Genomic DNA, 23,476 nt, shown 5'->3' with positions numbered 1-23,476 from the left:
GGATACTCCGAACTGCTGTTTGGTGGATAAGCACAAACCACAGTCAGAGCCGTGCTCTCTGCAACCCGTAGGCGCATGGAGGCGACCCTCTCGTTCTCCGGGGAGAACTCCAACGCAGCGGTGCTCAGCCGGGGGCTCGTGAGTATCCCCACTCCCGCCCGGCGCCTCTCACCCTGGGCAACTCCGGAAAAGGACAAAGTCCAACCCCTCTCCAGGAGCTTGGTTCCAGAGCCCAGCGCTGTGTGTGGAGGTGAGTCCAACTATATCTAGCTGGTATCGCTCCACCTCCTGCACCAGCTCTGGCTCTTTCCCCGCTAGCGAGGTGACGTTCCACGTCCCTAGAGCTAGTCTATGCTGCCAGCGATCGGCTTGCCCAGGCCTCCCGCCTGACTCGCCGCCCGGTCTGCATTGCACCCGACCCCGATGCTTGTCCCTGCGGGTGGTGGGTCCACAGGGTGGCTGCTCCATGCTGTTTCTTCGCGCTGAGCCCAACCGGGCCCCATGGGCGAAGGCCCGGCCACCAGACGCTCGCCGACGAGCTCCCCTCCTGGGTCTGGCTCCGGGAGGGTGCCCCGGTTTCCCTGGTCCAGGCGAGGTGGCTGAAGTCCGTGGGCATCATTAGGGTTGTTTTGAAACGCTCTTAGTCTGGGCTCTCCCCTGAGACCTGCCTTGGGAGACCCTACCAGGGGCTAATGCCCCGGACAACATAGCTCCCAGGATCACTGAGCCACTCAAACTCCTCCACCACGATAAGGTGGCGATTCGCGGAGGAGGTATTAGTACACCAGCATATCATTATTGTAGAAAATGATTAAGGTGGACTCATGATAAGAATAGAGAGAATCACACACTATTTCTTTTCACTGCTTCAATTGATTGAATTTCTGATTATGAATAATACACACATACATACTGATCCGCCCATACACAGATTCACACACACATATTCAAACTCCTAGTTCTATATGGTAATCTACACATATAGTAGGCTACATGATACATAATACAGTACATATATCCTCATATTAATTCGTATCAATTAGATACTCTTTGGGCTTGTTTTTATCTACTTATTCTGAAAGAGTTGAGATCATTATTTTCGCTATATCTCATTCGATGATGCATTCCATTAAGCCTACTGCCAGCAGGCACATTTAACGTTATATAATATGATTGATTGGGGTGATGAGGCACTTAAAATTAGCCGATACATTTCCCCAACACTTACCCATTTAACTTGTCTGCGATATTTTGCCATGCTTCTTGTCTAGCCCTCGCAGCGGTGGCAGTGTTAGATTTTGCCGTGATTATGGTCTTGAATTCCTCATATGCGTTCATGATCATCTCCTGCTCGTCAGCGGAGTAAAAAGAGGCTCTTTCTTTGAGTTTATTTGCCATTGTACTGTTGGAAAATCATGGTTTAGGTGATCGACGCTTCCCCCTTTTGAAGTAGGACGGGCACGCGCAATTATCCTGATCCTGATCGTCTGGTTCGAATTAACGAGACTGTTTGAGAGCGGATCAGCCTTGGAGAAACCGACATAGCCTGACATCAATCATCGGGTTAATTTCAGAAGGCTAATAGGACATTTGATCGACTTAGCTGAACCACGTATGAGGAACGGGTCTGTGGAACGATACCGGACTCTGCAAAACAAAAACGGAAAAATACTGTGCTTTTTAGTTTAAAATGGAAAACGAAAAAAAAACATGGTATTTCTGTATTTTCTTTTTTTTTCTCGATTAAACGATAAAACAAACTATCAAAACGTACATGGACCGAAATAAATTCTGACTCACGTAATCTTCTCCGACTACTCGGCCTCTTGCCCCGTCTCTCGTGTGTAAATCTCACTGGAGTCGGGAAACTTATCCGAATACCAATATTTGATTAGCTGAGTAGCATCACGGAATGTAAATTACAATGTATGTAATTGGTCTGTGTGGTTCCTGGACCGCTGAACGAGTGCCGTAAAGGCTAGAAAAGCGGCGCCATCTTGCTTGTGTAATTTCAATATTGGGTGATGATCTCTTTGTTGTACTAGCACAAACTAATGCTCAACAAAATCATATACATCCTCCTTTCAAATAAGGATTTTTTCAGGAAACCCTTATCATTTACCTTTAGAGCTGGATCAAGCATGCAGACAAAGACTAGGTCCATATTTATAAAGTGATCACACTGTCTTTATTCCTTTGCTATGTTATCTAAAGCACTTAAATAATTTGTTGTACTACATTATATTCCCTCAGTACAGCTGCAAGTCCACAAGCAGTATAATGTTACCACATCAGATACACTGTATAGCCATCAGTAGCCTGGGGGAACAATGACAAATGCATGTTGGCGTGTGGAATTTCACAAATGAGATATAAAACATCAGAGATATCACTTTATACACATGCAAATAAAACCAGGTGAATGGCAGCAAACATACCACCGAATCAACATATACTCGTGCTTTATGCTCTAAGATCTTCAACAGGAGTTAAAAAGACACCTTTTAACCATCAATAAGTAAGAAAATAAAAGTCGCACACAATCTACATACACTCAATATAAGATATTGCACTGAGAACACAGTATATACAAGACATTTTACAATGCAGCACATTGGTATGATAAGCGAATAGACCCGTCAGTCAAAATCAGTGTTGTGGTAGTGACTGTAGAGTCCTCTGTTCTTCACATGTAATATCAAAATTATTTTACAAAAGCTTCGGTATTGTCATGGTTTAGAATAGTGTCGTTGATGGATATGTAAATATGAATTCATGTTCTCACAACTGAAGCTCCACCAACAGCAGCTGCTCTTTTCTCATCAGTGAATTTTGACTACAATCACAACCCAGCACCTTCACACAAGTGAATGGTCTGTCAGGATTTTGATCCCAAATTGTGTTTTTATATTTGACCTGACATTGATATCGTAAATTAAGCAACCCTAGGAATTATGTTTATACATGATTCTGCAGTACATGATTTGTGCCACTTCAGTGCCAATGCAAGAAGCATTCTATCCTTTAATGTACTAAAGTAAGGTTGTGGAGGCTAGAGGGGTGGATTGGTGTGCAGCACATCTAACTTTCCTGCAGAGGATTGAAGATTGTGACCCTAACCCATACCAACAGGTTACCCCTTTTCTTACCATCCTCGTCTAGATGGCCAATCCCACCTTGGTACACCTTTCTATCTCCTTGATCAGCCTTGTATCTTTGAGTCTTGGACTCACTTTCTGGTCCTGGCTTTTAATCCCTTGACCACACCACTTTGCCCAAACTCCAACCGTGGATGCCCCACCACAGTCAGGTTTGCCTTAGATGTCCCAGTGTCTACTGGATTCTTTTTCTTCCACACGGAAGTCTTGAGTGACGTGTGCTGACCTGTGCCTTAGCGCCATCTTTCAGGCTGCCTAGTCGATGGAGACTCTTTACCTAACCCGAAACCTCACGTAACCATGATCTTTACTAAACCTTTCTCAGAGTAGCCTATCCTTTAACCATTGCTTTAACCATGGTTAAAGGATAGGCTTTAACCATTATCCTTTAACCATTGCTTATTTTCCATAACCACCATCTTTTTTCCATCCATAGCCATCACGTAATTGATAAACACAGATATAGAAATAGAATAGTTTAGCAGCTCTTTAAAGCAAGGTGACATACTGTACCGCAATAATGGTAGGGAAAGTCAGGAATATATTAAATGGTAGTTTTGATTAAATACTATTTGGGTCTTATTGTGCAGTTGGTAGTTTTGATTAAATACTATTTGGGTCTTATTGTGCAGTTTTCGTCATTGATATCATAATAACCAATATCCAATAATATTATTCAATCCTTATGGGTGCAGTCACTTTCAGTTTTTACCTCCACGTAAAGTGGTTTGGACAGTACTCCCTGTTTACAAGCTCTCTTAGTTGTAATAAACCGGAATTTTGTTTTAATATTTTATATGACAAATTTTATAAAAACAAAAAACAACAATTTCACAAATAAATAAATAAAATATGTGTGTGTATGACTGCATACAATTTAAGCTCTTTTCATGAAGCTGATGAATTGATGAACCTCAATTATATCAGCAGTGGCATAAAGGACAATACTGTCAAACCAATACCTCAGTCTAAGGGTTGTTTACAGGGGCAGTGGTACATGTACTGTACAATAAATGTGGTTGGGCCACCAAAAAATAATATAATCAATGAATGTCACTTTAAACTAAATGTTCAGTTTTTGCAGGAGAGTCCAAAAACTCCATTTGATCCACATGGGGAACACTTGTCCTTATATTAGGAGGTTGGGTCCAAATTCGGAAAAATAAAGCCCCTTCATATTTCCAAACTGTTTAGGTTCCTTTAAAGAAATGAACACAATGGACTGAATCTTGTCCAGTTTAAATATGTGCAGTTCTTTCATAGATGATGTCTTTTCAGTATTTGCACAGTCATTCGTCTCATGTAGACCATCTGTTTTACAAAATGTAGTGTGTCTATGACTGCTCACTGCCACTAAGTGGAGTCTGGATCTTGTGAACAGGACCCACAGCATCTCTGTTGGTACATATCCAGGTAACACAGCTTCAGTCTCTTCACCACACTGCAGTACTGGGTGGTGTCCTTGCATTCACCTGCATGTGAACAAAACACTCGATATAATCACTAAAGAAAAATGTATTTGCAATGTTATTTTACAGGTCCCAGAATTCCCTTGAAAGACACTGATGTAACTGTATTTTCTTAGAAATGTCCCTGGGATGGACTACTGTGTAATTTGGTAATAATTAAAGGCAGGAACAGAATTATGGGTAAGTACTGTACTTACTGTATATTATATTCATATAATATACTGGAAATTGGAACATTATTTCATGTGTATTATCTCTATACTTCACATTTCTTTAGCTATTATGGCATATAGCATATATAGCATCTTAGTTAGGGGACCCAAGGCAGTTGCCTACGTTGCCTGATAGTCTACCCTCATTATTTGGTAAACAGACAGATCTATTAGAACACTTCCAATGAATAGATTATAATGAATTGCTAGTGTAACATTGATTTTTTTTGTCACTGCACATCAGTGTAGTTGTAAATTACAATGAAGCATGCATTTTCCAATAATAACATATTTACTTGGGATTAAATGGATTTCAGTCATTCATTCAAGGAAATAATATGCTCAGAAACTGTACACTGTTTTACTGGTTAACACTAATATAATTAAAATAAAACAGTTTCTTGATTACAAAATGTAATTTTCCTTGTGGTGTCTCACACACACACACACACACACACACACACACACACACACACACACACACACACACAGAGAGACTTACTTCCACAGCTGGTGGTGTTGCAGTGCTGCCAGGTGGGGGGCTGCTGGAGCCAGGCACAGTGCTGGTCGGCCAGAGTCCTGCCACTCCTGCGGTGTACACAGTCCACCCTGCGAGACTGAAAGCCACTCCCACAGACTACAGTGCATGCCCGCCACGCACCGGGACGCCACTGGACATTACACAGGTCAGAGGAACAGTTGCGTACAGACGCAGGCCTGGAAGACAGAAGTTTTAGTTTTAGTGCTACACAGTCATTACTTTTGAACTCATTGCACTTTTGCACTCCACTTTTCATAGATCTCCTGGAGCTGTTTCACAAAGCAGGTTTAATGTGTTCTCTGGAGAACCATGCAGGGTAAAACCTGGAACCCCATTACGAGTTTCAAGCAAATTTAACAATTAGTTTTTCTATAATTAGGGAGACATATTGTTGTTTATTAAAGGAACCACTCAACATTTTGGGAAATACCTTTATATTTTTTCCCCCCATAAATCAGATGAGGTGAGCAGAGCTGGAGTCAGTTAGTTGGAGTTAGCCTAGCTTAGAATAAAGACTTGAAGCAAGGGGGAAATGGGTCGATCCAAAGTTCAAAAATAAACCCTGTAAACACCCTTAAAACTCACTCATTAGCCTGCTGTGTCTTGTTTGTTTAACGCATAAAAAAACATAAATGTTCAATGACAATGACTGAAAAACTGATTCTAGAAGGAATTATGTGTCGGAAAATCTTTTTTTACGAAACAGTTCATCCATCTGTAATGCGGCTGTGGGTTTTGTCCCCCATTATTATCAGATGAAGGCTGTAGCAGAACAGAAATGCACAGAATAGCCCTTTTCCAACCTGGCAGGAAAAGAAGGTGGGGCAAGAGAGGCTGTAAATGAGACACACCTGTGAGCTGGGAAAAGGAAAAAAACAATCAACTAACCAAAGCTGCATGGAGGAGAACCAAGACAGGAGTGAGAGTTTTAATGGAGTTACCGAAAGTATAATTCAGTTTCTGGACCATTTAAGCTTAAAATAAGAAAATGTTGAAGAAGACTAAACTAAATCGGAGCAGCAAGGATCGATGAACCAACTGAATACACAGAGCTTTCTTGGAGGACCAGGCCTTACTGGAGGTGTGCTGATCCCGGGAGCAGGTGGTGGAACAAGGAATCGTGTTTTGCTACAGCTTGGACCAGTTTGGGGCCTCCTTAACTTTGGGGATTCATCAAGATAAGTCCCTTTAACATGAAACTCTCCAGGCTTCTCCTTCTTATTCTCCCAGCACACTTACACACCCTCAAATAAACTGAACGGAACTGAAATAAACTGAATTGAACTGAACTGAAATGAACTGCCATATATTCCCTTAGCTTGGAACGGAACTAGAACCCCCCCCCCCCCCCCCAACCCAACACACTCACACACGCATGCCACTCACACCTTATCACTTACCCATAAACTATTGACCTTTACCTGGAGTCCTCATACATTTTTGTTATTAAATGGACATTTGATTTCTATATCTGGACTCGGTCATGTGGTGTATTTGATTTAATGAACCTTTGGGTGTATAATTCTGTATTTAGAAAGAAATTATCTGTTTTGATTTGATTTATGATTGTTGAGTAAAATATAATTGACTTAAATGAAATTGGTTGATTTTTGCTTACTTTGCATTTTGTAGCCAGGTTTGCAGGCTAGTTGGGTTAGTTCTCTCTCCAACTGTTCGCAGTGATATTTGTTTATTAAATTGACAGGGTGGAATTTTATTATTCTCCTGTCTGGAGCCCAACGTGTATTTTGAAGAGTTGTGAGAGAAACTTACGCTCCAAGGCTATACTGTCTATGAATAAATACTGGCCGTGAATAAATACTGTCTGTGAATAAATGGAATTTGTACATTGAAATAGTTTTTCAATGTACAAATTCCATAAATATTCATTAACAAAATGTGAATCGAAAATGTAAATCGAACCTCTAATTTATAAAATCTAGAGGTGTTGCTGGATGTACTTGTGAACTTGGATCAGTCTTTATGCTAAGCTAGGCTAACCACATCCTGACTCCAGCTCAATACCTAACACACAGACAGGATATTGATATAAATTGTCTCATCTCACTCTTGAAAAGAAAACAATTTAGTCAGTGCGCTTAAAAGAAACCATACTCAACAGGAATCCTGGCAGGAATTGAATTCTTTGTAAACAGAAAATCTCATGCTAATCTTATTAAAACAATGCTCATCACTTTATTAGGTACACCTATATAATCTAATGCAATCCATTAGATTGCATTAGATTACAAAAATTTATAATCCCCAGTTTTTGTTACAACTTTGCGAGAGGTATTCTATTCTAGTCGTGTGAGAATGCTGATCTGATAGTAATATCAGATCAGCTTAATATCAGATTAGTATTATTGGTCTATTAATAATAATAATAATAATAATAATAATAATAGGCCTTTTCGTTGTGTTTGAACATGTGTATACCTGTCTCTGAGATCACAGTCTGTGTACGAGGAGCCATTGGCATGTTGGCAGATGACAGATCTCTTCTGTATAGTGGCAGTGGGGCCCAGACACCTCCCTGAACACTGAAATTGAGTAACATAGAATTGACACGTAACACTACATTTTCTACATTGTGTAACATACACACACAATTCTATGTTGGAGTGCATACCTTTCCCCACGCACTGGTTACCCAGGTCGGACAGTTATTGGCGGTGCACTGCTCGGAGTCTGTGGGCCGGCTCGTCCTCTCACAGGCGGCTGCTGTCAGAGTCCTCACAGCACCTCTGGCATCCAACTGCTGACAGGAGACCTGCCTCCTCTTCCAGCCACCTCCACATGAGGCTGAACACTTCGACCACTCTGATACCAACCATCTGAAATGATGACAAGACAAGAAATACACATAACAAAATGGGAGATAGCTCTGCTTGTGAATAGAGCTATGATATATAACAGAACTATCTCTTCTCTCTCTCTTTCTCTTTCTCTGTTGCTCTCAATTCAATACAATTAAATTCAATGTGGCTTTACAATTATATTAATATGAACATAAAGATAAGCTTGTTATATAGTTAATACATACATATTTGAATTTGACAAAATCAGTGTTCCTTGTTTCACTGTTGCGCATCTCTGTCTCAGCCTCACCTGTCCAACAGTGACCACACACTCACCCATGGTTTTTTGCGTGTACCTATTTGGGTTTCTAGTTTGTGGTCACAGAGCCTGTACTTGGTAAGGATCTGTCTCCACTTTCTATCTCTGACAATTCATCATCTCTTTTTAGGGCCAGATAACATTCTAGTCTACCTTTGCTTTTAGTTTCTTCATTCCAATGTTCTAAATAGCTCTTTGCGTTGTGTTATTTGTTTTACTCTGATTGGTGTTTGGATAGCAGTGTAGTTGTGAGGCTGGTCAGAGTATGTCTGAGAGGGGGCGGTTAGCCTCAGCACTTGGCTCAGCTCTTAGGTTTGGAGGGCTTTGGAGTGGGGTCTGGATTTAAAGTGTTTAAAAAAATGGAGCGCTCTCTTTTGAATGTAAACTGTCAGTGGGTATCTGCCTAAATCTGCTCTAAATGCATTTGTTGGTGTTTTTCTGTGTATGTGTGTGGTGACTGGGTGGACCCCATACTTCACTCTTCTTCAAAATAAGGAGACTCGACTGGAGGTATATAAATAGCACAGAAATATATATTCCTATCAGTTATGCCAACAGTTTGATCTAACCTTCACCAAATGTGTGATTTATCCTTTCTTACTGGTGAGATCTGACAGAAAAATTCTCCTTCATCTTTCTATAATTAAGTATGTTATTTCAAGATAGACAATTACAGTGAAACAGTTTTTTTTACTTAAAATGAGAGAAGAATATTTATTTATTAGTTATGAATTATTTATAATTCATCCAGATCAATTTGAAATCTGACAATAAATATTGTTGCGATATTATTCAACTGAACTTTCTTGATGACTGATTTGACAGTCAGTTGTTGACTACCTACAGACACTGATACAACTGCTAGGCTACTTCAATATATATGGAACTAAATCATAGCGAAAATGACATATTATTGTGATGTTCTGGAACTTTGCATGAGGAACTTCTCTCTAACTGGACCTTGTTGAATATTAATTGAAACCCTGCCATACTCCCTGTGCAGGAGCTGGCTTTGTGTCGTACCTAATTTAATGACGTGCTTTCAGAAATGACATCCATGATGTCTATATGTTAGAGTACCTGGGAGGGCAGTCCTGTCTGTTGCAGGTGACTGGGGAAGTGATGGGTATTGGTATGTGCTGACACATGGTGGGTTGAACAACCTTTCCATCCAGACTGACACAGTGAATCCTCCGCAGCCAAGTTCCTCTATTCCCACAAGAAGCACTGCATGTGGACCATTCTCCAAAATGCCAGCTTAACTCTGTGGACCCAAATGTACAGCACAATCCATAGCATAAAGGAAACGATACCGGAAAGAAGATTTCTGAACACCATGAGAGCCAAACAGCTTTAGTCACCATCCAACTGCCTGAGGCAAAGTCCAGACAGCTGATGGAGGCACCATATAATGCATGATGTACGAAGTTACTCTGTGGAAGGCTTAACACAACATACTGATGGGAACCAATTGATTTTCTATCCATTTATTCGTCCCTCTGACAATTGTCCATCCACAGGGCAGATTGTTTTTTACCTGTCTGAAATGGACTTTGATAAAGCTTTGGGTAGTGTTGTGTGTAGAGCTGCATCCGATGATTTATTAATTATAAACTGGGGTATTTGCATGATATATTTATTTGGAAATGTATAACTTAAAAAAATAAATGTTAATGAAGCAGTGAATAGGATTTAGTGGCATCTAGTGGTGAGTTTCAGATTAAATCCTACTGAATACCCTCCGCTCACCACTACATTTCCAAGCGTGTCGGAAAACTATGGAGACCTTCAGCTTACGTAAAATATGTGAAAGGAAGCACTACCGTCTCTATATAAATAAGACTGGCACTTGACATGGGGGTGCCCTGGGGTTAAACCCTGTTGGGTGCAGGTTGCAAGCATTTTTTCAGATGTTTTAGGGTTTAATATACCTCTAAAATAATACTGTCAAAAGATGATCATTCATTCATTACAAATGGTGATCAGAAGAAAATTATATTTTGTGGATTTGACTGTATGTCAATTTATTTAATTTGCAGCAATGAACCTCATATTATAATATTCTCTCAGTAGAGGTATCCATTTCTAGATCACATGGAGCCTCAGCTTATTTTGGTTGAATTGTTACCCTCTTAACTGTCATCAGTGTATTTGTTTTTGAATTTCTCACTGCAGTCAATCAGATTATTGAACTATTGAGAAATGACAATGTTTTAGGGTCAGTAGTTTGCTCTACTGTCTTCCACAAATCTGTTCCGATTGTGTTATTGAGTTGTTTTATTATATACACATGCAGTCTGAGAACCCATCACTGGTTTGACGATGGACGAGCCTCTCGGGGTAAGGGGCTAAATTTCTGGGGTTCCGGTGCTGCCACGATTTCCTTTACTGTGAGTTGCTCAAGTCCGATTTTTTTTTTTTTACTTGAGATCCGAGACTGGAGTCTGTGCAATCATACTTTTCTCTTGATCAATAATGTTTTTTGAATAACAGTCTCATATCATTAAGCAGAAGTCTTCTGTTTGGCACTGTTTGCTGTTTTCTTTCAGGCCTCATATCTATTGATCCAGCCTCAGGATACTACATCAGTCAAGTCATTGTTTTACTGTGGACTTGAGAAAACAAATTGTCTAACAGCTATTACCTCACCCTGCCCTTTCCAAGCGTGTCAGAGAACTGTTCTGGCCTTCAGGTAGTGATATGTATCTTTAAGATTCTATTAGGAGATATCTATTAGGAAATATCAATATGTTTTCATGACTAAATAACTGCTTTTAAAAACAAAAAATCAGAACAGGATAAGAATGTATTTGTATTTCAAAAATACTATATACAGTATATACACACACTTCCCACATGCAATCAACTTTATGCTCACCTTCAATGTGAGCGTATATCCAGGCAGACAGCATTTGTCTGGTACTGTTGATAAGGGTCTGGCATCGGTACCGGCCTGAGTACTTAACCTGGAGTGTATTGACCTCAAGGACACGACCTCCCACCAGCATCCTGTACTGCAGACCTTGACCCGGGCCAGGACCTTGGGTCTGTTCTGGACTTGAAACCTCCTTTAGGGTCATGTTGTTGTAGTCCCACAGCACTGGAAGTTTGTGGTCAGCGAGCACTGGACACCCTTTTGAAAGACCCAAGCAGACTGAATGTAAATATGAACCGTTGAAAATGCTGTATTTCAAGAGTAATTCTGTTTACAGGTGAAAGAGATTACTACTGCATTTAAGTGGATGTCACTTAAGGCAACGTAGGTTTGGGCTGAACACTACAAGTTTGAAAAAGAAAACAATCTGGGGATGTGGAGTTAGAAAGAAGTGAGCTTACTAGCCTACATTAGCCCCTACTATGACACAGACAAAAACTGTTGGTGGTTGCATTGTGGGAAATTGAGGCATCATCACAAAGAGGAATATTGTGTAGAGTAAAAAAAGACAATATCTCTGTAGCATTGATTTTGATAGTTTTTTTTAACTGTCCTGTTACTGTAGTGCATTGCTAAATTGGTGGATGTGAGAGTATTGATGGAAAAGAACTAACAAAATTTGACATCTAAGTAATGACTTGTGGCTTGGTAATCTTTCCTTGAATTAAATATCTCAAATCAAAATATCTATAAACAATAAAAACAGGATAAAAGCCATAATGTAGCTCAATGAAAATACAAGTAAATACAAATTTGATTTAGGCAGTGGAGAGATGTAAATATTTTGTAATCAGTTTTAGTCATTATAGAAACAAAAAACTTCAAACATTTAAACACAGCTGAATACACATTTCCACTGTGCCACTTTGTTAGTCTGCAGCTGGTCTTCTCCCAAGGTTATTTGAATTGTACAACAGGGTTATAGAAAAAAAAAAAATACCGAAGTTACAATCGTAACTCTCGTGTTATGTACGCAGGGTTTGGAGGTATTTGTCTCTGTGATTATCTGGCTTCATGGAATTAAAATGGAAGTGAATGTGTTGAGTTTGTCTGCTATTGTTTGAACATGAGGATGTGCAGGATGTCTTGTTGGAGTACCTATACGTAGAATGTCTCCAGGCTTGATAAAGACACTCGTTCCACGGTGTGACGCCATGAGGACCCTTCTTCTGTTCAGCTCTTGTGAGACTGGAACTACTCTGCTTCCCCCAGCAGGGTATTGACCTGAATACACACAAACACACACATTCACATAAAGAAGTGCACACACTCAATGAGTTATTCCAGATAAAAACTATGATCAAAATGAACAGCTTTTCCTTATCTTAGTATGTGTGTTGATATTTGATAAAACCTTTTGTACTTGTGTGAGAACCCACCAGAGACCTGCAGGACAGTAGAAGCAGTGGACTTTCCGATGGCGTTAGTGGCGGTGCATGAGTAGTGGCCTTGGTTGTGCAGAGAAACATTTCCGATCCACAGTGAGCCAGAGGGTAGTGAAACAGCAGTGGCCCCTAATGGTCCATTCTTTTTGTTCCAAGTCACTGTGGGCGGAGGAACACCTGACAGACAAAGAACGCAGAGGGGCCAATAAAAAGTATGGGTAACAACTTTATATTACAGGCCCTTATTACAGTGTATTTATTTTGCTTAGGGTATCAATAAAATGGATTACCTAGACAAGTACAGTATGTAAGTTCAAGATTTCTATAGATATTGTTTGACCTTCTAAGTGTGTATAATGAAAGTCAATTCATCACATACCTAATGCAGAAGGAGGTACAGGCTAAGCCAGCCCCCCTTTCAAATCGGCTATATGTACCCCTGAATGCATATTTGATACCTCAGTGTTCTTTTCTTCCATCACTGTACGTACCCAGTAAGTATTTCATTGATACCCTGTATGCACAGAATATTTCCACCGTAATGTATGAACTGTGGAAACGGTTACTGAAGTGGGACAAACATCTTAACAACAGTCAAGGTTGAGGCAAAGCTTCACCATCTTCTGTAATGTCAGACGCTGCCGAAAGCTCCTACTGTAAGGACACATTCACACCAACCTTGTTTAGGCCGGTTTAACTGAAAGAAAAAGTACTAATATGCCCTACGCAGATGGAAATGATAAATGGTAAACTGACTTGTACTTTTCTAGTCTTCCAACTACTCAAAGCACTTTAATGCACATGTCATTCACCCATTCACGGGCTACCATGCAAGGTGAATTAAACATTCATACCCATTCACTTGGGGTTAAGCATCTTGCATAAGGACAAATCGACATGAACTAGCGAAGCGGGGGTTCGAACCATCGATCCTCTGATTGAAGGACAACCCTACTCTATCACTGATCCACAGTATATCTCCAATTTGTTTTGGAAAATATGGGACACCAAAAACACTAAAGGATTAAACCTTTGTGGGATCTGCCAAGAATTTGAGATGATAAAATCTCAAATTGCCATATTGTAAAAACAAATGCTTGTAAATGTTTTTTATTCACGAATAATTTTACGAATAACATGTGGTTTTGAGTCATTATTTTGAGTCTCACCAATCCAACTTCTTTGCAGATGTATAACCTTGCCTTGCAATTTTGCAAGCGGTCACTACCTGACTTAATTACCGTATTTTCCGCACTATAAAGCGCACCGGATTATAAGGCGCACCTTCAATGAATGGCCTATTTTAGAACTGTTTTTATATATAGGGCGCACCGGATTATAAGGCGCATAGAATAGAATAGCGTCGTAAGCGTGTCTCTTGAAAGGTGCCATTTTGGGGTCTTTATACACACACAAGTGGTGTTGGACTAGGAGTAAGCACAGTACCGGTGTTTACCGCGGTGCGGCTTTGTAGTTTACCAGTCGTACTGAAACATTTTGACAGAGCGCCGTGTACAACCAGTATGGATCAACCAATTAACCAATTGATCCATATATAAGGCGCTCCGGATTACAAGGCGCACTGTCGTTTTTTGAGAAAATTAAAGGCTTTTAAGTGCGCCTTATAGTGCGGAAAATACGGTAATGAGTGATACCACTACATCTGATTTCATTGCTGCAGAAATTGTGACACAGAAAGTGGAGCAGTTCGATCCCTGCTCATCCTGTCCACAAAGTCAAGATACAGAACCCCATAATAATGGGCCAGCACCTTAAGGGTAGCTTGCTGCCATCGCCATGAGTAGGTCAATGAGAAGCACATTTTAAAGTAGAAAAAAGCACTAAATAAATGCAGTCCAATCACGTCTATCAAGTGAGAAAATATACTTTTTCCTCATTTGGGTGAACTGGCCCTTTTAAAAGAAAGATTTTTAATGGAAACCTTATTGTAGCCTACCAGTAACGGGGCAGTCCAGAGTGAGGTTGGCGCCAAGACGAACACTGACTCGTCCCCCAACCGTGGACCTCAAGCTGTGGCCTAACATCAGCCCATGGTCTGAAACATTCCTCCATGACACTGCGATGGCTGGTGGCTCTGAAGTTTCACACACAGAGAAAGACTATCAGTCACTACTGCGGTAATGAATTTGAAAATGTAATCTCTTTTGCAGTGCTTTTGTCATTTGTGTGTTGTTTTGTTTATGCATGTTTTATGCATATCCTATCTAACAAAACTAGACAGGACAAAATTGTTTTCAAGTGGGATGCGTAAGACATATATTGAAAGAGAAGAATGTTTTTATTTATTGATTCATTATTTTATTTCCCCCCCTGCAAATCTTATAGTAAAGGCGGAAGGCTTTAACTGCCTATAACTGCCTATGCTTACATGGTTCAGATTAAATAAACTATCTTTGAATATCAAAAAATCTAATTTTATTATTTTCAGTGGCAAAAAATTAAAATTGAATCTGTTGAGATGCCTCAAGTGTCATCTACAAAATTCCTAGGAATTATTATTGATGAGAGTTTAAGTTGGAGTAAACATATTGACTGTGTTAGTAGAAAAATAAACAAATCTATTGGAATAATGAGGGTTGTCATCTTGTCTCTGCAAACTGTCTCCTTATTCTTTATTACAGTATCATTTATCCCCATCTTTCATATTGTAATATAGTTTGGGCAAGTACTTTTCCTACTACTCTGCAAAAAATGTTGGTCCTCCAGAAACGTTTTGCTGGGATCGCAACCCGATCAGAGTCACACATCTCATCTGCTCCTCTATTTCAGAAATTGCAGATTCTTACTATTTATGACATCAACATTTCACAAACTTGTGTTTTCATTTATAAGATACTTTCAGGTGAAGGGAATATTCCTGATCATTTCAAGACCTACTATAAATTCAATTCACAGGTTCACTCTTACTCAACTCGTCAATCTTCACATCTTCATCCTCCTAAGTTACTGACTAGCAGAGGTCAATTTTCAATAAGATTTAGGGGAACCAAACTATGGAATGACTTTTCCCACCTAACAAAAAAATGTCCCTCTATAAAATGTTTTAAAAGATGCCTAAAAGAAAATCTGATTGCTGTTTTGTAACAGCTTGTTTATGTATTAGTGTTCATGTCTTTCTTGTTTTAGCTGTTATATTACACATGCACACACACACATGCTCACTCACACAATTACATTTTTTTTTTTTTTTTCTTTCTTTGTTTTGTTGTAATGTAATGTCTTATGCATGTTTTATTTTTTCTTTGTAATTTTGTAAAATTTTAATATTATATAGGTGGAGGCTTCAAATAAGCCCAGTTGGCTTTCTGTGATATTCATTTATCTCTGTTATGTTTGATTATTTTAAATTTTGTTGTTTGAATTGTGCAAAATAAATAACTAACTCTAAAGGCTTACCGTAATAGTGGGTGCTGTATGTGCTATTCTTTGCTTAAAATTGTGCTATATGTAGCGGTGCACAGAATGACGTCACACAGGCTCAATCTGGTGCTACACATTTAATGAAAATGGTTCTGTAAAATACAAAGATATAATATATACGTTTAGGTATGCAGTCGCTTCTCAGCACTTTCTTCTTCTATCCTGTTCAGAGATTCTCATGTTCTCGCGTATTCACCATATTTAATACTAAACAGTAGTAACAAAACAATAATATGAGCGACGGGGGCTCCCTCTCACGAGGCTCATTATCACGGCTGCCGTCCCGCGCTCCTACTGCTACAATGGCGGTCAGCAATCTGGCATTAGCTGCTAGCTAGCTAAACTTACACAGTTAATCCTGTTACAAATAAACATTTACAAGATCTAACACATTGCCACCAACGTACAGTATAACAGTATCTACTAGCCTGGGGTACCTAAATAACATCACCAGCTTACCTGTAAAATACAAAGATATAATATATACGTTTAGGTATGCAGTCGCTTCTCAGCACTTTCTTCTTCTATCCTGTTCAGAGATTCTCATGTTCTCGCGTATTCACGCGAGACTTCCCTCTGGCTCTCTGTCACAAACACTGCTGATGTCGCAACACTGCCACCTACTGGCGATCCACTGGATCTATTGCCTACAAATGTATCTGGCGATAAATAACACTGTACCCCACATTTTAACTAAAATGAACACTTCCTCCTCATTAACACATAGGAAACATAATAAACTCACTTAACTTACACTACACCCAAGCAACTATTGTACTTCCTGAACTCAAATGACTTATTGTGCCACAATAAACTTCATAGGTAAATGTATTTTAAATTGATTAGAAATGTTTTACTGTGACAGAAAAATGAAATATTAATAATATATTTGCATAATAATGATACGTAGGATATCTAAAACAAAGGACACACCTGCCACCAGTATCTGAGATGTCTCTGAGTCTGAGCCATGTGTGTTGGTAGCTGTGCACTTGTACTGGCCTCTGTCAGACACTCTGGGCTGAAGGATATGGAGTCCTCCGGAGCTATCCCAGGATACCCTGCAGACGGACGGGGAAAACATGTTTTTTTTTATAGGACCAAAAAAGTAGCTTGCAGTACTTTCTGAGAGGTACAACTTATACAGAAGAGGGACTCATACATTACTTTAGATAAGGACTTAAATTTTGAGCTGCAAATCAAGAGACAGAAGTTACATTTCAGTTTACTTTCTACATGCCAAGGATGAGATTCTGACAGCAGCCATCTAAGTCAAAAATTCAGGACAAATTATATTTTGACTTGCTAACAGTATGAACACACAACACACTCTCTCTCTCACACACACACACACACACACACACACACACACACACACACACACACACAGTCGGGTTTATGACTTTCGGGAACATCACATTGACTTACATTCATTTCCTGGCGACTTATCCTAACCATCACTGCCTTTACTCTAACCTCAACATAAACCTGAACTTATCCTTACCTTAACCAAGTCTACCCCCTTAAATGTAATGATTTATGTTATGGGGACGTGCAATTGTCCCCATTTTATCTGAAAAAAAGTGACTGTGTGTCAACGGGCCACCTCTGCGTGGTAGTAGTCTTCACAGCTTGCAGCTGTCTGTACAATGCTGTATTTAAAGGAGTCTCTTGCCTGCGACGTCAAGATAATCAGCCATATTTATGAGCTCAACTGCCAGCTGCTCGTCCACCACACTGAGTGTGTGCTCTGCATGCAAAGAGCTGGGGTTGGTGTTGGAATTGACAGCCCTGCTCATAAACATTTCAGATCCAGGTTTGTAGTTTAACTCACAGGTTGGAATTCTGGAGAGGCCTGGGAGAAGATCGCTATTAGGGGCTTGTGATCTGTCTCCACTTTGATATTATACTCATACATTACAACTATTGCAATATTATCAAAAAATGCAACTTATCGAGCTTTAATTTAGTTTTTCATTATGACCAATGTTTGTTTATTTTATAAGATATAGTTTAGCTCCCCACTCTTTAAACAATGTATTCTAACAGCTCATGGTGAAATAAGACATCAATGAGGAGAGACTGTGAATATACATTGCTCGACAAAATGTGCTCAAATTGCTTTTTCAGTTACAGCAACACAAGTTCTCCGAGACGGTCTCTTGAGAGTGCTCCAGCCGAGGACTTGAACGTGACTGGCCTGCTGGCTGCTCGTGCCCCCAGCAGGCGCTAGCTTGCTGTGGCACCAGTTGTGGAGCCTCTCAAAAAAAATTTTGATTTGCCACCAATTTTCATAAAACTGCCAATATTTGCAATCTACAGAGTTTTTTTTGTCTTTCATAAGTGAATTTAGCGAGTAAATAGCATAAGACATTTAAAAAAAAATAGTTGGTGTTGTCCACTGTTTCTGACCATAGGCTGTGACTTGACAGCGCTTTGAATTGTGGAAAACAGTAGGTGAGGTCAGTATTTATGAGCTCAACTACGTATGCCAAAAATCCAGGTATTTTTGGCATACGTAGATTTGGCTTTTGTTTGCATATTGCATACTACATATTAAGTTTTGGCTAAATCATTATGTACTAGTATACTTTGCGGTTTTGAATACAGCCTCAGATTCAAGTTCTGTTTGTAGACACGTCGACACTCCGCTCGCATAACACTCCTCAGAGAAGCCGCCTGAACATCCTCGAGCTTGTTCTACAGCCCTGTTGATAGGTCACAATCTTTATTTTCTGCTCGGTAGTTTTCCCAATTCACACTCTTTACTTTTTACTCATTACTGCTGAGTTTCATCAGAGCTGGCGGAGATATAATCGCAGCCATGACTATATACTGCCACTATAGTATAGCCCGCCTTGCCACGCGAAAAAACTCACTTGAAAAGCTTAATATACAAGTAGGTAATGAATCGCCCAGCAGCATGGTGTTGACTTTGGGAACCGGCGGAGCAGCGATTTTTGCAAATTTTTTGCATTTCTAATTGTATTTGATTTGAATGAAACTCAAGGATATGTTTTCGGTACTCTTGTGGAAATATCCTGCAAGTTTTGTGATGATTGGATGTGATGAACGGTTGCTGAATTTGGTCTAGTTATGTGCTGAGCCAAGCCCTTTTGAAGTTCATTGATATATATTGTGAAAACTAAACAAGATATGAACAAGCTTTTGATGCATTTTGATACCCTTAGTCCAATACTGATCCACCAGAAATTTGCTAGCAATGAGACCTATGGTTTAGGAGGAGCTGTCAAAAATGTGTTTTTCAAAATGGCAAAAATGTGAAATCTAGGGATTCTTGCGGCTTTTATGTAGAACATATGGAGCTGGACATGTGTGTCAAGTTAATTGGACTTAGAGTGTGACATAACATTTTTGGGCTTTATGCGGTGGCTGGCGGTACATTACATTACATTACAGTCATTTAGCAGACGCTTTTATCCAAAGCGACTTACAATTCAGATTCTATCACATTCATACTGTAGGCACAGCTACGGGAGAAATTTTGGGGTTAAGTGTCTTGCTCAATGACATATCGACTTGCGACTGCCGGAGCCGGGGATCGAACCACCGATCCTCTGATTGAAGGATGGCCCTGCTCTCCAGTTATTCACGGTCGCCCACGTAATGCAACATTTTTGGATGCCACAGAAACAAAAAAAAGTATAACTTTATCTATAACTGGATACGTACATGCAACTGTTTTCGTGCTTGCAAATTTATGTTAAGAGTAAACAGCTCACAAATCTGAATCTTGTATGGAATTAATATTACAGCAAATTATTCAACATACAGCTAGGGAGGCTTATTCATGTTGTTAATGATGCATCATGTTTTAGATGTCCATCCTGTCTGTCCTCAGAATCAGCAGCTGAGCTGTCAGTACTTTCTCCGCACAAAGCATCTATTTTCATTATCTACCACCACAAGACGACGGTTAGTTTCTGCTCTGTGCACACAAATCCCAAGATCTGAATTAAATCTTGGGATTTGTACACTTTAGAGTAGACACTTCATGGCCCAGCCTGATTGGGCTGCTCACAGTCAGTCCTGCTCACAGTCAGTCCACAGTCCAGAGACTGTCAGTGCCATGAAGTGTAAGGAAAGATTGTAGTCAGCAAGAACTGGGCAAGGTATGTAGAAAAGCACTCTCTCTGGTGTGATTGACAGAGCCTCGAGCAAATTGGTGATGGCCACCATATGCAGCTGCCTACTCCCACGATGGACTGTATTTAATGATGGATGACATAACAGCTACCAAGAGGTGAAGTCAAAACATCTTAATTGCCCCCTGGGGGCTGGCTGCAGCGCAGGCCATAAATCCCACCCTGTACATGTTAGCAGAAGAGACATGAGCCAAACAAAAAAATTTAAGTACACGTCAATTCATTTTATCCCAAAGATTTTTGTTTTTGACTGTTTCTATGACACAGAGTTCACTGAAAGTATGTAAAATGTCTAGGGTTATATTATGGTAAATGGTAAATGGACTGTACTTGTATACCGCTTTTCTAGTCTCTCCGACCTCTCAAAGCGCTTTCACACTACTTGTCATCATTCACCCATTCACACTGATGGAAGGGGCTACCATGCCACTTGCCCATCAGACTATAACATTCACACACCGTAGGGAGCAATTTTGGGGTTCTGTTTCGTGCTCATGGACACATTATTTGGCATATATGATCAAAATACATAAAAGTTTGAAAGAACTTTGGGAAACACATATTTGACTGGTATGTCAGCAGTAGCTCCAGTATGTTACCTGTCAGTGTGCCGCAACAGAGTTCCATCTTTGGTCCAGCTGATTTTGGGAGGAGGGAAGCCTTCTACAGGACAGCGTATGGTCAGTGATCGGGTAGTATTGGTAAGGAGGGTGCTGTGTCCAATGCTAATGTTGATGTTCTTCTGAAAAGCCAGTGGATGGGTCTGCTGCTGTCTGATGATTACAGGTCTATTCGCATATGTTTCCGATGAAGAGCGTTCTGACCAGTTGGGCAGTCTGTCTGTGAGACAAATCAGATACAAACAAAACATAAAGCTTAATCCCTAGATTTAAGACCAAGAGAAATATGCTGGTTTGCAAATAACATACTAAGATATTGTCCTTATATTAAAAGTTATCCTATTTAATATATTATATTTTCATGTTATTCTTTAGATGACAGTGTGTGTAAGTGCTGTGAAAAAAAGGACGATGGCCCGTATTTTTGTATTTGATGGAAATGCACTCTGTGGACCCACCACCCGCAGGGACAAGCATCGGGGTCGAGCCAATCGCCGGCAGCATAGACACCTCTAGGGACGTGGAACGCCACCTCACTAGTGGGGAAAGAGCCGGAGCTGGTGCAGGAGGTGGAGCAGTACCAGCTAGATATACAGTTGTGTGAAAAAGTGTTTGCCCCCTTCCTGATATCTTATTTTTTTGCATGTTTGTCACACTTAAATGTTTCAGATCATCAAACACATTTAAATATTAGACAAAGATAACAAAAGTAAACACAAAATGCAGTTTTTAAATGAAGGTTTTTATTATTAAGGGGGGAAAAAAATCCAAACCTACATGGCCCTGTGTGAAAAAGTGATTGCCCCCTAAACCTAATAACTGGTTGGGCCACCCTTAGCAGCAACAACTGCAATCAAGCATTTGCGATAACTGGCAATGAGTCTTTTCCAGCGCTGTAGAGGAATTTTGGCCCACTCATCTTTGCAGAATTGTTGTAATTCAGCCACATTGGAGGGTTTTCGAGCATGAACCGCCTTTTTAAGGTCATGCCACAGCATCTCAATCGGATTCAGGTCGGGACTTTGACTAGGCCACTCCAAAGTCTTCATTTTGTTTTTCATAAGCCATTCAGAGGTGGACTTGCTGGTGTGTTTTGGATCATTGTCCTGCTGCAGAACCCAAGTGCGCTTCAGCTTGAGGTCACGAACAGATGGCCGGACATTCTCCTTCAGGATTGTTTGGTAGACAGCAGAATTCATGGTTCCATTTACCACAGCAAGTCTTCCAGGTCCTGAAGCAGCAAAACAGCCCCAGACCATCACACTACCACCACCATATTTTACTGTTGGTATGATGTTCCTTTTCTGAAATGCCGTGTTACTTTTACGCCAGATGTAATGGGACATACACCTTCCAAAAAGTTCAACTTTTGTCTCGTCAGTCCACAGAGTATTTTCCCAAAAGTCTTGGGGATCATCAAGATGTTTTCTGGCAAAACTGAGACGAGCCTTTATGTTCTTTTTGCTCAGCAGTGGTTTTCGTCTTGGAACTCTGCCATGCAGGCCATTTTTGCCCAGTCTCTTTCTTATGGTGGAGTCATGAACACTGACCTTAATTGAGGCAAGTGAGGCCTGCAGTTCTTTGGATGTTGTTCTGGGGTCTTTTGTGACCTCTTGGATGAGTCGTTGCTGCGCTCTTGGGGTAATTTTGGTCGGCCGGCCACTCCTGGGAAGGTTCACCACTGTTCCATGTTTTCGCCATTTGTGGATAATGGCTCTCACTGTGGTTCGCTGGAGTCCCAAAGCTTTAGAAATGGCTTTGTAACCTTTTCCAGACTGATAGATCTCAATTACTTTGTTTCTCATTTGTTCCTGAATTTCTTTGGATCGCAGCATGATGTCTAGCTTTTCAGGATCTTTTGGTCTACCTCACTTTCTCAGGCAGGTCCTATTTAAGTGATTTCTTGATTGAGAACAGGTGTGGCAGTAATCAGGCCTGGGTGTGGCTAGAGAAATTGAACTCAGCTTTCCAAAGATGTGATAAACCACAGTTAATTTATGTTTTAACAGGGGGGGAATCACTTTTTCACACAGGGCCATGTAGGTTTGGATTTTTTTTCCCCTTAATAATAAAAACCTTCATTTAAAAACTGCATTTTGTGTTTACTTGTGTTATCTTTGTCTAATATTTAAATTTGTTTGATGATCTGAAACATTTAAGTGTGACAAACATGCAAAAAAAATAAGAAATCAGGAAGGGGGCAAACACTTTTTCACACAACTGTAGTTGGACTATCCATCCATCCATCCATTTTCCTCCGCTTATCCGGGGTCGGGTTGCGGTGGCAGCAGGCCAAGCAGGCTGACCCAGACTTCCCTCTCACCGGCAACATGTTCCAGCTCATTCTGGGGGATCCCGAGGCGTTCCCAGGCCAGCTGGGAGATGTAATCCCTCCAGCGTGTTCTGGGTCTTCCCCGGGGTCTCTTCCC

General features: G+C 40.3%; 1 protein-coding gene across 1 annotated transcript in view; it reads right to left on the bottom strand.

Annotated features, from left to right (window-relative positions):
- Positions 1-4,423: 4,423 nt before the first annotated feature.
- Positions 4,424-23,476, bottom strand: part of adamtsl3 (ADAMTS-like 3) — a 206,137-nt gene continuing 187,084 nt past the window's right edge. The window contains 11 exon segments of the mRNA XM_076109776.1: positions 4,424-4,630; positions 5,342-5,556; positions 7,820-7,923; positions 8,013-8,217; positions 9,581-9,764; positions 11,379-11,633; positions 12,534-12,659; positions 12,815-12,997; positions 14,778-14,915; positions 17,195-17,322; positions 21,027-21,267. Of these exon segments, the coding sequence (XP_075965891.1) occupies positions 4,512-4,630; positions 5,342-5,556; positions 7,820-7,923; positions 8,013-8,217; positions 9,581-9,764; positions 11,379-11,633; positions 12,534-12,659; positions 12,815-12,997; positions 14,778-14,915; positions 17,195-17,322; positions 21,027-21,267 (1,898 nt within the window). The 3' untranslated portion in view covers positions 4,424-4,511.

This window comes from Anarhichas minor, unplaced genomic scaffold (genome assembly GCF_050575085.1).
Source record: "Anarhichas minor isolate MPS153535 unplaced genomic scaffold, ASM5057508v1 ptg000042l, whole genome shotgun sequence".
Lineage (NCBI taxonomy): Eukaryota > Metazoa > Chordata > Actinopteri > Perciformes > Anarhichadidae > Anarhichas > Anarhichas minor.
This window is presented reverse-complemented; position numbering and strand designations above follow the sequence as displayed.